The 14,784-nt window shown below is 42.7% G+C and overlaps 2 protein-coding genes across 4 annotated transcripts in view; one reads left to right on the forward strand and one right to left on the reverse strand.

The window, feature by feature from the left end:
* Positions 1–7,078, reverse strand: part of sbf2 (SET binding factor 2) — a 99,485-nt gene extending 92,407 nt beyond the window's left edge. For both annotated transcript variants that reach the window (XM_008288694.1, XM_008288693.1), the window contains exon 1: positions 6,935–7,078. In XM_008288694.1, coding sequence (XP_008286916.1) covers positions 6,935–6,989 — 55 coding nt within the window. In that variant the 5' untranslated portion in view covers positions 6,990–7,078. The remainder of the gene's footprint in view (positions 1–6,934) is intronic.
* Positions 7,079–11,120: 4,042 nt separating this feature from the next.
* On the forward strand, positions 11,121–13,677 carry adma (adrenomedullin a). 2 transcript variants are annotated; one of them, XM_008288696.1, is made up of 4 exons: positions 11,121–11,252; positions 11,841–11,943; positions 12,083–12,208; positions 12,383–13,677. In XM_008288696.1, the coding sequence occupies exons 2-4, from the start codon at positions 11,849–11,851 to the stop codon at positions 12,684–12,686; spliced, it is 525 nt and encodes a 174-aa protein (XP_008286918.1). In that variant the 5' UTR covers positions 11,121–11,252; positions 11,841–11,848; the 3' UTR covers positions 12,687–13,677. The 2 variants fall into 2 exon arrangements, with proteins under 2 accessions (XP_008286918.1, XP_008286917.1); XM_008288695.1 differs by lacking the exon at positions 11,121–11,252 and having other exon boundaries at positions 11,309–11,943.
* The last annotated feature ends 1,107 nt before the right edge of the window (positions 13,678–14,784 follow it).

The raw sequence follows: 14,784 nt of genomic DNA on the forward strand, positions 1-14,784 counted from the left end.
GTTTGAAAGTGCAAAGAAGATGTGACAGATGTGAAACTATGTGACACAGTGACATCTGAGGGCTGGTGGAGCGGTGGTCGCTCTGCCACGACGGTAGAAATATGGTAGCCGGTATTAATGTCATTAAAGTTCTACACTTAACAACTGATGCTATTGTTTTAGTGTTACATGTAACAGCTGCTACAAATGTGATAATGATTTATCAGTGCGTCTCCACAGAAACCAATTCATAAATTAATAACAGACAAAAAGCAAAAAGCCGACTGAATGCATTTTTTTTTTGTTGTTGAAGTTTTGCTGAGCCCCTACAGACTTTAATGTTCCTTTTCTCAGTGACCTGAGTGGGACTTGAGCCATTACTGATTGTAAGTCAAGTCACACACACACACACACAAATATCTGACTTCGACTGAACGGATCTAATAATTTATGACCAAGTTGCGTGATTTAGCATAGTCTCAACAAAAAGTGAAAACCCACAGAGGAAAAGTTGTTAGTCTCTCTTGATTAGAGCAGATGTTTCTCCTCTTGGGAAAAAAAAAGCTCAATTTATCTTCCTGATTTATCTAACTGCTGTTGCTGTTGATTAAATCAGCCAAATGCTTATTTTACCATTTATAGACCGGCCACCAGTGGACTCTGCCAGTTTACGTAACATGTACGTCAGCCTCTAACCTGATTTTGGCCCCGGCGTGCACACAGGTGGACTGTTCTGGATCTAGTTCACAGGTGTCATTTATTCAGTTTCCTTCACTCCCATATTAAGACCCCCGAGTATAAAGAAAAAAAAGATCTACCAGAAAACAGCATTTACATTAAGATATTTCAGTGATTAAAACGTCAAGGATGTCTGCGCATCCGCTGACGATGAATCAGTTTTATTGGACTCGCTGCATGCAAAAGAATTTGGGTTGAATGTAGAGCTGCCAGATGTGCATTAGAAGATCACTGCAGATGCATATTGCCTTATCCTTCATTCAAACAGCAACCGTGCTCTGAGCAGTTCCAACTGAGTGTCATCACTTCAAGCCCTCAGACGACTCAGCTGCACAGGACGTCCATTGAAGTGATTCTGCATAAGAGTGTTTATTTCACAGAGTTTTGTCTCGAGAGTGACGACGATCAGGAAACGAAACTCTTCTGGATGGTTCTTGTGGGTCATATGCAAAGGAACACGCTGGTGCTGTTTGCATGGCAAAAGGGTACCAGAGATTAGCCCAGTGATGACGCCATTCGGGTTGCCTCCACAGACAGCTGCACGGCAATTTATGGAAATGATGGATGGTGCCCCGAGGTCACTCTGAGGTCAAAATGTGAAGAGAAGCGAAAAACGCACCAGACAGGAGTGGAGCTTTCAAAAAAAAACCTTTTGCAGCTTAGAGTTTCAGTCTCGCTTTTGTTCATTGGCATAAATATGCAGCCTTGTTTCCCAAATAAAACAATAAATGAGACTAATTTTGACATTCCACACGCAGCCATGTGGTTCTAAAGTGGGTCTGAATGATGTTTTAAAAAAAAAAAAAAATCAATCATCTTTTCAGCAGTTGCTCTTTCACTCAGTCTATGAAATTTGAAAAAGAAAAGTGGTGCTCGCTAACGTCAGAGCCACGGTTATTACCGAGCGGTTCGAGGCCTTCTGCCATCGCCTTCTTGGGAGACCCTTTTAGAAAATTGTGCATATGGTGGCGAGCGGTACATCCAAAACACTTGGATGCAATCGATCCAACAGTCCCTGGTCACATCTGTTGATATAATTCTCCGAGTTTAAAACAATGTTGGCACATTCAGAGTTCATTTAGGTTCAATACCGCATCAGTTTTAAAGACTCGGGGTCACAAAGTCACTACGTCACATTAGATTAAAGACATGGTTAGCTTGTTTAAAGAAGGGGATTACTTACTGTTTTACAGTATTTTGTTTTGTTCCCGCGGTATCCTACCAACCAGCTTCATCTGTCACATTACATTTGATCTTAAAATGTTATGACTAAAAGGTTTCCTGCTGTGAACTTTAGTGTAATTTGCATAACCACAAAAAATCACAGAGCTCTGATTGTATAACATCTTATCAACAGACTGTGACTGGGGTAACAGTAGCCGGTGGAGTTTCCCTACATATCAGCTTTAAACTACAACAGAGAGGAAGGAACTCCTCCATTGTGGTCAGGATGCCTCTCGCCGCAAAGGCTGAATCCAAACGGGGAGCTGCCAAATGTGGAGTTAAAAAGAAAACAATCAATGGAGGCAGAAAATCCAAGATGTAAAATAGAAGCGGATAAAACAATTCCACATCTGCCGGCTCACTCAGAGCGACAGCAGCGATGTCGAACCTTTGTTAACCGCAAGCAGCCTGTTGGTGCTGAAGCAATACGAGGACTGACATTTAGGATGTATAAGGTCCTACGTTTTCCTGATTAATCCCAACTCTAGTCTTCTCATGAAACAGAAGTGAAACAAGCAAGTCAAAGTGAAAGTGGATGATTCTAACTAAGCAGGCACGACTAAAAATAGTTGGTTTCTCCTGTAATGTCTGCACTTAAATGTTATAGAAATGATCAGTTGCCAGAAATACACTAAATTAAACACTAAAACACGAAAGTCTTTTATCGCTTTACTGCAAGGAAAATGGAGAAAGTCACCGAAAAGGGGTCATTTTCACATAAATTATTCTTCAGGCTCATCTTCGCTGCAACTTTTGTCAAAACACACTTTGCAAAAGCATAAGCCATAAGCCCCGAGCCAGCCGCCATGTCGACACGTGTTTATGTTAGCGCTGATAAAAGAAAACAGACTACATGACTTGACATGACTTGAATAACTAATGATTTATAAAACCAACAACAACACATGGCAGCACTTCAAATTCTGGCATCTACGACATGATATCAACATCTCCAGCTGTTGGAGGAGCTCCGGAGCGAGTGCAACCCAACCGTGTTTACTCTGTGGCGTTATTTAGCCAAATTTAATACTTACTAAGTTAGCGTATGGAGTTTAGCCATAACTTTAGCATAAATAAACAGACGTCAGATATAATATCGAGCTGATTAACGGAAGTTAATGCTTAGTTAGACTTTGTTTATGCGACACACTTTTAGACAAAAACCCCAGAGAGGTCGTAAATGTCAAAATGCACCCTTTAGATAAAGGTTCTGGGCACCTTCTCAAACAATATGAAGAACTTCTGGATTCAGTTTATAGTAAAAAGAAGTTTTTTCAAACTGGAAAAAAACATACCAAGCATAAACTCGCCATGTGTGGGAAGGTAAGAAGAGGAATTTCATTTTGCATTTAGAAAATGAGGAAGAAAAAACACATTATGTCTTTAACGTGCAGCTGAACTGTGCAGGGACAACCAGGAGACCAGCACGAAGCCAACAGACCTCTGATCGTGAGTCAACCTGAAGCTAATAAAAAGGATCCGGTGAATGAAACTATGAACCCCAAGTGGTGCAGATCAACGCGAGCTTGAAAACTGCTTTATAGCCTGGAATGAACGGCATGCAACGGTCCAATGACAGAGCTAGCCGCACAAGTGTAGGGAGACAGCCGTAAAGACGGGCCACAGGAGCACCAACATTTGCTGTTTGCACAGAATCTCCAACGAGATGAAATTGCAAAAACATTAACTTCTTCGGAGTTCAAATGCCATTTTTTGTTTGAGAAAGAGGTGCTTTATTGCCGGAGCACTTCCCTTGTGGGTGTGCCAAGAGAGCCAGCACAAAAACAAACAGTCTTTGAGAAGTTGCAACAGAAAGTCGATTCATGAAAGTTTCGGAGGACAAAACCTAACGCGGACTCGTTCTCGATACGACCATTAAAACAATTCTGAGAGGCCGTTTGTGAATTTGCGGGCGAATCAAGAGACAGCTCCACATCTGAAGCTTTCGCATGTCTACAGTTAAGCATCTTGTGACGCAAAGCGAAGTCACGCGGTGAAAAGACATCTGCAGATGGAAGTATTTTGCTCCTTTATTTCTGGTTATTTTTTCGTAGCATTGTGTTGTGTTACATAAGCTATTCCACGAGTCCAGACCAGATAATCCACACCATAAAGTCACACAGAGCAGAAATTGGTCACAGTGTCTGTGAAACACATTCCAAAAGCAGTCTGAATCAATAAATAGTGATGATATCCATCTAATAATCTGTTGGAGAACAGCAGCTGGGCAGATTCCTCTTTTTATACTTGGCAAATTGCAATTTATGGCAAACAGCACGCCAAGTCGTCTACAAACCCCTGCCAGTAAAGAGAAACAGCGTCCTGCTGCAAAAGGAAAATACGGCGTACAGTGGGGTTCAACACAGGCTGCATCCATCAAACCAGCGTCCTCACATTCCAACATTATTCATGAAAACAGCTCCAACGTTTGTGGCTCCTGACATTGGCCCCCGGGGAAGCAGACTCTGGTCAGATTTCTAATACAGAAATCTACCTCTCAGCTCCGTTTCATCATGCTCACCAATGCCGCTTATTTCTCTCATATCTGAAGCACTTCATCGATAAACACTGATGGGTTTAATCATCCACAATAAACTGTGGAGCCACAAGTTGCCCCACTTCTGCTCCTTTTTTCTCTCCGTTTGTTCTAAATCACTTCAGTCTGGGGCACCTAGCACCGCGATTTGACCATTAGATGTGTCCCTTAATAAATTTCTCTAAATAGGTCACCGGTCTCATAATGGAAGTATGTAGAGACACATACCCTGGATTTATATTCATTCCCAAGGGGCAAACAAAAGCAAGAAAAGAGCAATGCAAGAAAGTCAATGAAACTGGGTCACGCGATGTCGAGGAAAGAATCCTGACAGAACTTAGTGAGAGCTGACACTATGCAGGGCTTTATGTTGCTGTGCTTTAACCTTTAAACCTTGCAGCTGGCTCTACTGTACTCCTGCTTGGACTGTCATGCAGGGAGAAGCTTTGTCACCACTGACACTGCATTTCTTTTTAAATATACATATTTTTTCCACATTTATCTGAGCTTAAAAGTAATATTTAAATTTTATCGCAAAGGCTGCTGTTCACATTTAATAACCCTCCTATAATTTCCACTTTATTAGACATGCAGAATTTAAAGGGATTGTTTTTTACAGTGTCATTCTGATGTACAACAAACTGGACCCGAGCCTATTCCTCAACAGATTGCACGCTTAGTGTTGCTTCCAACTGATCCATCCATAGTAATCTAACAATGAGAAGTGGGTCAGGCCAGTGGAGCAAAAGCCAGCACGGCACAGAAGGCCCGGTGTTGACCCGTGCAGGGATTCCTGGTTTGAATTAACGAGCAAGGTGGACGGGAAAAATCTGTTGTCTAGACAACCTACTGCACATTTCCAGCTTGGCTTCAACGAGTCGGCTTTACTGAGGCAAAGCACGGCTCCAAATACAAAATACATAAAGTTCTCTTTTTTTATTCTTCTCTGCATTTCAAATCTTAAAAAGTAATTTCCCACTTCTGAGAAAACCACTCCAAGCTACAAACAAGGCTATCCCTGCAGGGCTGGAGGCCAAACCGACGGCTAATATGCTCCATTACACTCACCAAAACATCATAAAAGCAGACCAATACATGGAGCGGGGAGGGGGGGGATCGCTTTTGTGAGGCTTACATGCAGATGAGACATAAGCCTGTCGCAGCGTCCTCATCAACCACAATCTGTGAAGCCATAGTTTGCTCTTTCCACAATCCACCTCATCAATGATCAGTGGAGGGGGGAGAAAAAACAAAAAACTCATGGTAAGACTTTTTGAATGTGAATCCATTCAGAGTTATCTGGTGACGCCAGGAACATTTGGTCCCTGGAGCACAAAAATAAAAATGTAAGTTGGCGCTGGGATGCACAGCGCTGATGAAAGCCACTGTTTACCTATTGTGTATAGCAAGCTATGGTGACTAAGAGGATTCAGCTGCTCTGGCCCCTCTTTGACACACATGGCGCTGGAGGGACGCCACCGAACGAGGCTAGGAACTTAAATTTGTTCCCGTAATGGCAGATTAGCTGAATATTTTTTTATTTTTTTGCCTTCTCCAAACTGCTCATTAGCTCTGACTGGAGCCGCAAAAGTGCACGAGCGGCGCTAAACTTGGTTTGCAAAGTACCAGTTATGAAATGTGCAGCGCCAAAATGTTTTCATCTATTTATCTACTACGAATGCTCAGATATGTGTGCAGAGCTGCTTCCTGTCTGGGGATGAAAAAGAATGTGAGGCTGGATCTGAGGGTGTAAGTGGAAGCATGAGGGGCTTCCTGTCCCACTGTGGAGACGGAGAGGAGGGCATCTGGCGTGATGCTACGCCCATCCCATCATGGACAAGTTTGGGGGGGAAAAAAACAAAACATAAATACAACACAACAAATCAATGAGGAGTGTGGCTGCAGCAGGTACAAACAGACTGAGAGCAGAGCATGCAGGAGCCACCAACACTAAGCAACACAAACACAACAACATGGATGCAAATGCTGGTTCCCAACACCAATCAGGACCTGGCTGGACTCGGCAAACAAATGTGATTAAAGGAGGTCTGATGTGAGCCCAGTGGGATCAATACTCTAGTGTATCCCGGTGTTGCTCAGCCCTCGGACCTGACAGGAGCCCGATCAACAGGGACAGGATGTGACAAGATTTTTGAATCCACGGAAAGTTTCAATTGATCCGATATCGTCGTGTGAAAAACGTCCACGGGTGATTCAACATCGGGCGTGTGCTTGATCTGGAAATACGTGCCCGTCAGCCGGATGACTATCCACCATCTGGCCGGCTAATGGAGGAAAAACCGAAAGTGTTCCCAGTCTCGCCTGCTAGCCGTGTGGCTAGCGTGAAGCTAAGCGCAAAGCTATGTAGCATCAACATCCCCGCACACTGACTGACGGCCTGGACCCAAACCTCGGCTCCGCAGCTCGACCCGCGAGCCGCCCCGCCGCCAAACTTACCGGCTTTCTCCTGATCGTATCCCACGACAATAAAATAGTCAGCCAATCTAGCCATGTCTGCTGCTTTTCCCGAGATATACCAACACAATTCAGCATTTTTCCTTCTTCCAAAGCACAGCCATGTTTGACAGAAGGAGTGCCACTGCGCTTGCGTGCAGGAGCGGGATACATCCATGGGCGTGGGCCCTCCAGTTTACAAATACAGCTCTGTGTCCCGACAGAGCTGCTGTTTGGCCCTAAAGCACAGGCGCTGGTTTTTTATTTTTATTTTTTACATCAGGGACAGCCGTACACACAGCCAGCACCACGCTAGAATCATACTATACGTTAACGCAGCAGAGGGGATATAATTACAGCCACAGAGGGGAGACCTGCTATAACAGTGGTTTCTGGATTTGGCTTCCTGGGAGCTTTCCAAGAACTCCTGGAGGTCTGAAGAGCTGCTCCAACATACTGTCTAGGATAACTGGAAAACACTCACAGAAATGGTAGATAAATACAGGAAATAAATACAGAGAATAGCAGCTCTGACAGAGGAATGAGAGAATATTTGCGTCACTGTTATAATGGGTAGCAGAGGTTTCCATGTGCTTATATATCTGCTAAGCTCTTTTTCACTAATTTAGATTTATTATAAAGATTTACAGCCTCTATAGGGGAAATATTACTTAATGCTGTTCAGGACTTCTGGGGTCTTTTGGACCCCTGGACCTTTGGTTTAGGTGACAGGTGTTGGTTTTTATATTTTTTATTTTTGAGGATTGTTTTTTAAACATTAAAAAGAGGGACATTTGTCAAAAACACATCAACTTATCAGAACACTTACTTAACATAGCATAAAAGTCTATAATGAATACCAACAAACATCCATCCATCATCTCTACACCTTAATCCTCACCAGGGTCATGGGGGGCTGGAGTCTATCCCAGCTGACTCAGGGTGAAGGCAGGTTCACCTGGACAGGTAACCAGTCTATCACAGGGCTACACTTAGAGACAGACAACCAAGCACACTCACATTCACACCTACGGACAATTTACAATCACCAATTAACCTCAGCATGTTTCTGGACTGTGGGAGGAAGCCGGAGAACCCGAAGAGAACCCACGCTGCACGGAGAGAACATGGAGACTCCACACAGGTGTCCTCACCCACAAATGTTTTGCACATATTCTTTCTGGGGTCCAGTGGACCCTGAAAGACCTTCTACGTATGGCAACATGAACGCCCTGAATAGAGTCAAGATACAACAATCTAGTGCCAAACAAGATGTAATAATTTAGCATAATAAATGAAAGATAAGCAGATTGTTTGCTTTTATAAATATCACTTAAACCTAATGAGACATTGTCTGTTTACTGAGAAGGGTTAACCAATGGGTCAGCAAATAATCAGGTCTGTCACCTGTCTGTCAGAAGAATACTGTTTAAAAACAAGGCTAAAATTGGGAGAGAGTATGATTTATTTCTATTTTAAACATCACAAAGCTGCTCCATATGGACTATTCCACATATCTGTGTGAGCTTTTAGTAAAACCCACTTTCACTTAGCGGTTTGATTTTGTGGTCAGTGCAAACGAGATTCATTCTTGGTGCCGTCCCAGGCGTTGCTATTGTTTTAAAGTCCATACTGGGCTAAATAAATGTGCTCGTGATTTGATGCACAGTGTGAGCGACGGGGCAAACGCCTGTGGTTGTGGCAAAATATTGAATATTCATGAAAACAGGAAAAGCTGTCACAGGGTATAGCACGTGGATGTCAGTAAAGTGTGAGAGACAAACCACCGTCACTGTCAACAATAGCAGGAACACGGCAAGCAGTTTCCTCGGTATTTTCTCTTCGTCTGTGTTTTCAATCTCTCCCTAATTTCCCACATATTGCTTTTGTTTGCTCGTTAAAAAAAAGCGACATAAAGACAAGAGGCAGTCAAAGAACGGTGCCCACGCCAGAACATGAAGGAACACAGACGGGGAGATTAAATATAGTGTTTATCATGCGACAAGAATGAAGGGAAAGTCATGTCCTCAAACAGCACAACAGGTATTTCTAGGTTCATCACGGCATTGTAATAACAATGAATCATCTTTTATGTTTGCGCCTTGGGGTTGGCAGCCTCTCTCGTTCCTGGAAACCATGACATTCAGATTTTCCTGCCTCGTGTACCTGCTCATCAAGTACAAGGTTGCAGAAAAACCGACAGTCATCCAGTGACAGCGGCTTAACGACGGACATAAAAACGATTGCTATATAAGGAGCCGAAAGGCATCAAAAGAATATTGCTGTCGCGATTGCACCATCTCTTGTTTTAAACTCTGGTAAAGGGGATCACTTGTGTGCTGGAGACAATTATCATTACAAAGTGCTTACAAAACATTTGCTGGTTTACAGCACATGTGTTTGCCATTTATGTATTTTTTACTTTTTTTTTTTTTTTTGGAGTTGAAAATATGACACCATGTGAGGAATGGGGTCGCATGAGATATAAATAAACTCAGGAAGGTTTTGTAATAATAATGAGATATGAGTTGTAGGATGCTGATATGCTGGAGTGGAATGTCAAGTATTAAGCACTCCTAGGATGATGTTGAAAGAAGGAAAAGGCGCCGTCTTCCCCCCTCCTCTGCTGAAATTGAAACGAAAACTGAACGCATTGCTCGGATTGTAAAAGTAATTTACACAATGCCTCGAGGAAATTACTACGATGGAATTCCTTCGTTAGCAAATGTTTTTTTCTCGGGTTTTTACTATATTTCGTACGCTGCGAGGGTGTTTGCTATTAATCTTTTTTATGACTCACAAGTTTTTCTGAGGTGTAGATGTATATATTATAACAATAAGCTCATCTCAAATACAGTTAAACATCTTTACAAGCTGTGGGTTAGTCAGATGAGGGCTGTGATAAAATAAAGAGTTCCTCGGTGTGTTATTTCTGATGCCATTTTCTGTGAATTCCCCCCCAAGAGGCTTATAATCCACATCTGCCTCATGAACCCCACTGACAGGTTTTTTTTGTGTGTGTGCTCTGATTTGAAATATCTGTCGTACTGCATCGCTTCCACTTATTTAGCTTCAATATAGGCACATGTGGTCGTGTACAAAGTGCTGCAAACAGGTTTAAAGTGACATAATGTGAAATAATGCGAGGGGGCTGATGTCCTCTGAGACTTACAGGCAGACTTCATGGCTCTCCCGTTATCGTGTAATAGATTCTTGTCTGTGCATTCCTGAGGCGAAATGTGAAGTCAGATTACTTATACGCTATAACAGCAACAAATGAGCTGAATTATTTTAAAAATGTCTCCGTCTATGTTGTTCATACATCATAGATTATTGCCCAAGTTCATTTTCTGACTCTGGATTTATTTTTAGATAATTGTAAAATTCCATTTCGCATTTATCCAAATATCAAAATAAATGACATGGAAAGTCAAGAGTCAAATACTTGCCCTGTACAAACAAATACGTCGAGCATATTGTGCTTGCAGTCGGGCATACTTGCTGTATTTAATCAGTTACTCAATGCTTGTCTCTTTCCACATCTCAAATTCATCATCCGGTGTATTTTCAAGCTGACATGGAACTTCACTGTGTCAGGGAGTGCCACGAAAGGCAGACTGTAGAAACATTCCTTAAATTTGATTTTACACAATTAGCCAGCTGGGCTGAAAGGAGCATTAACAAAAACGGTGCTTGACTGAGCTCAGAGTTCAAATATTGGAAGATGAATGTGTGTAAACCTTTTTTCTTTTGTGACTGTTTAGTTTTCAAACAGCACCGAAAGCAGCCGGCTGACCACGTTGTGTTCTTACTGGAACAGCGAGTGTTGTAAACGATGGCCATTTTATACACATACTGTTACAATTATATACACATACGGTTAAAAAAAAACACAAACAAACAACATTTTATGATACTTATATAACTTTATACTGAGATGTAAAAGAAAAAAAAAAGGTTAATATCATGACTCAGTGTAAATTCTTGCATTGCTGCCTTTATTCTGTAAGCTCAGGAACTATTCTCATTTTATGTTGAACATTTCTAATTCTGGATCTTTTCGCTGTGTTGCGCTGAGCACAGCAACAGCACATGAGCTGGACGGGGTGGGGGAAAAGGATGAGAGGCTGTGTGTCAGTCAATGAGCCCCTCCCACCTCCTGTATAAAGGCTGCCTGTCTGGTGTGTAGGAGCTATTAGCAGAGTGACACAGCTGCCTTACAGAACCAGAGGCAATTTCAAGAAACCTGTGGAGTATTCTTTTACAGCTGACTCTAGAAGAAGAGCATTCTCACCCAAGCTGAACGCTCAGAGAGCAACAGGTACGTGCACCAGCTTTTACACAAGACATTGCTGTGGTTTGCTGTGCTCCAAGCTGATGGCTTTATCTTTGCTTTTTTGAGGTCAGGGCACAAGTGTAGAGGCAAGGACAGGTTATCTGTCTGGTTATATAAGCAGTTCAGCTCTTAATGTGTGTGTCTGTGAATGAACTGCCTTCAAGGCATCCAACAGAGGCAGTACAAGCTGCAATTAATTCCTCTATGTTTTGTGGTATCATTAGGGCGACTGGGTTGAAAAGCATTTGAGTTTTCAGTTGACTTGTGAGCTGAGCCTATTTTGGACCCCTTATTGGTAGACTGTGCCCTTCACATTACTGGCCAGGGGCCCAAAGCATGGTTGTAGGTTTACTTAACCGAGCAAAATCTGACCTTAGCTTAACTTTTTAAATAAATGAATGATATGTGCAAATAACTTGGCTTTTGGACTCTTGTGTAAGCAAGCACAATTGTGGCACTTACTGTATGAGTGAGCTGGACATGCACAGAGGGACAGTAGGAACATTTGTGGTGTTAAAAATTAATTTTGAACATGAATAACTAACTAACCAATGTTTTCTCCATTTTCCACAGGAGCCAAAATGAAATTGATCTTCCAGTCTTTCCTCTATTGCTGTCTGCTGACAACAGTAGCACACTGTGTGGAACTTGAAGTGAGTCCCCAGTTAAGAAAAAGGTGAGTTAACTGATGAGTAATTCATTTAATAATCAGAATGTTTTCACCTGATTCAGGGTGTAATAGTCTGTGACAGCAGCTCCTTGTCTGCTGAATTATCTGCCTAAGACTAATGGACTTTTTTTCCCTCCTCTCACAGGCTAAGCATATGGCTAGGAAGCAGATTGAGACGGGATCTGGACGGTGTATCACTAGAGAACACGGCAGAGTCTCAACAGTTTGTCAGACCAGAAGATATCAGGGATACTTTGCTGCCACATTCCAGGTAAGATACTCATCATGCAATCCTGAAAATCCACTTGATTACTGTAGATTTCTTTTGTTATTTAAAAGCTTGTTGTTAAAAAAAAAGGAGTACAAATTCAAGAAGTGCAAACTCAGCTGTTAACAACTCAGGAATGAACAGCATGAATTAATGTCCTCTCCCTTTGTTCAACAGCACTGACATCAATGTCCGAACCAAGAGGTCCAGAAACTCAGCCAACCAGTCGAGAAGACAAGGCTGTTCGCTGGGCACTTGCACAGTACACGACCTGGTACACCGCCTGCATCAGCTCAATGTCACAATTAAGGCCGGGAGCGCCCCTGCTGAGAAGATCAGCCCGCAGGGATACGGCAGGAGGCGTCGGTCTCTCCCATCGCGCAGAGCCACACTGAGGCTGGAGCAGGGCAGGCTGAGGCCCGTGTGGAGCACAACTGACTCACAAGTCCACCGGCTGGAGGCTCTCCTCAAACGGACATGAGCTGGACTTTTGCAAGAACAGTTGGGAACAAAAGCGAGGGAGTAGCTCAGCGCTAGCGTCCTCTCTGCTCTGTTCTAAGATTCTCGAAATGCCTCAGACTTCTGCCAAGTATTCTCCAGCGCATTTGTTCCAGCCATGAGGACTGAGTCAGAGCGAGACTGGCTGCAGCCGAGTATCTCCAAAGACTGAGCCTCGCAGCTCAGCGATGTAGAGCCTCCAAACAACTGCAGCTGGCTTATAGACACTGGATGGCACAATGTGGAGCAAACTACAGGTGCTGCTCTCTGCTTGGCAGAGGTAAAGGAAGAGTGCTAATACCTGGCAAAGTGGACAAATCCTCTGGCTCAAAGGGGGAACTCTCTTCTAACATTCTGGGACTATACACACTTGTTCCTCAAGGCCAGGACTTTGATAAGTGCTATCCTCTAAGGATTATACCACCATGTTCCATCAAACTGTCAGTACTTGTCTGCACTTTTTCCATTTGGACTTAGAGTCAAATGAATCATCAGGAAAAAAAAAAACAAAAAAAAAAACATCTTCATCACAATGCCAAACAAGAAGATAGGCTTCAGAGCTCCGAAGCTCTCAGTTTATATCAAGTTTTGGACACTGTATAAGGGAAATGCCTTAGAGTCTGTGAGATATGTGCCAATCCACAATGGATTGAATTATACTTGAAAATGTTATTATTTGTACAAAAACATGTGCAATCTATATTTGTTTTTATTGCAGGATATGTGTATATATGAATTCCCTTATTTAAATATTATATAGAGGTTACATTAAAGTACTTATGCAGATAGAACTATTTTTGTACAGGAAGATATATATATGGGCATTGTAGCTATTTGTCATTATTCTTTTGCAAACTGTGGTAATAGGAAATCTGTTTTATAGGTATATATTATATATTTGTAAATGTGTTCTATTTTATTTGTGTCGAAGCAATAACATTGTCATTCAATAAACATTTTGCATACAAAATCTATCCCTCGTTCGGACCTTCTTTACTCCCGGCTCTTGCAAATTGAATGTGGCATTTCCATTGTCTGAGGCGCGCTGCCACAGCAAGACACACAGCACCTGGTCTCTGTTAAGTGATTACAGGTTCTCATTAGAGCCTCTCCTCCTCTCACCACATTCCCCTAGTTATGACCCCCCCTCTACCCCCACTACCCCCCTCAAATAAAGGGCAGACAGGGTGCCAGGCGCATTCCTGCTAGGTTCAGCTCATATTTGTTGGCTCACCCCACACCACAAAGCAGCCCTGAAGCCATCGGAGAAGGTTGAGGCTTTAGCTCCATCTGTGTTCAATGGTAGATGGTTGAGACACAAGGAGGCTGATGCGGGGGGTTCCGGTCTAGCATTCCTGCGCGAGCATCACAAACACATTCCCATTCAAGCGCACCCAAGACTGAGCACCACTGAACCACTGTGGATCTCTTCACTTGACACATTATCACCCTTTCTTACATACATATGTGTGTGTATTACTGTTTTTCTCTTATTTCTTTTCAGTCTTTAAATTCAAACCAGTCCCACAATGTAAAGGGTACAACACGAATACTTGCCAGTGTGGTATGTGGTCGTATGGAAAATGTGGGGCGAACACAGAGTAATGAGCCATGAGGACCCACTGAGGACAGAAAGGTTAGAGGGTGGCGTCGTATCTCCTCTGCAGCATTCACAATGAACTGAACACCTTTTAATAATCACATATGCATATATTTACTACAATAGCCTGGAACGGGAATTTAAGAAATAAAGTCAAATTAAACATTAATTGCCGCTGGTTGGTGCTCCTTGCAAGCATGACAGTCAGTGTTTCCTGCAGGCCCTACCTGCACACTCGTCCTGATTTTCTGAACAATTCCTCGTTAATCATATCGGGAATGAAAGATGTTCCTGTGATTGAACAACATCGTGCGAGACTGTTGTAGAGCTCACAGCATTTCAAAAGTGAGACCTGTGATTATGTGTTCTCTGTTGCCATCTAGAGAGAATGGATGGGTAAAACTGCAAAGGATTGTGCTTTTATGTTCCTGGTATGATTATGATTTATTCAGTCAAACCAAACAGATGAATGTAGGTTCTG

The sequence above is a fragment of the Stegastes partitus genome, unplaced genomic scaffold, assembly GCF_000690725.1.
Source record: "Stegastes partitus isolate 25-593 unplaced genomic scaffold, Stegastes_partitus-1.0.2 Scaffold571, whole genome shotgun sequence".
Classification (NCBI taxonomy): domain Eukaryota; kingdom Metazoa; phylum Chordata; class Actinopteri; family Pomacentridae; genus Stegastes; species Stegastes partitus.

Bases quoted from the DNA above. Each gene is read 5' to 3' on its own strand.
- adma (XM_008288695.1), top strand. From the start codon at position 11,819: ATGTTTTCTCCATTTTCCACAGGAGCCAAAATGAAATTGATCTTCCAG. The intron at 11,944-12,082 runs GTGAGTTAACTG...CTCCTCTCACAG, and splicing joins AGTCCCCAGTTAAGAAAAAG to GCTAAGCATATGGCTAGGAA. The intron at 12,209-12,382 runs GTAAGATACTCA...TTTGTTCAACAG, and splicing joins ACTTTGCTGCCACATTCCAG to CACTGACATCAATGTCCGAA.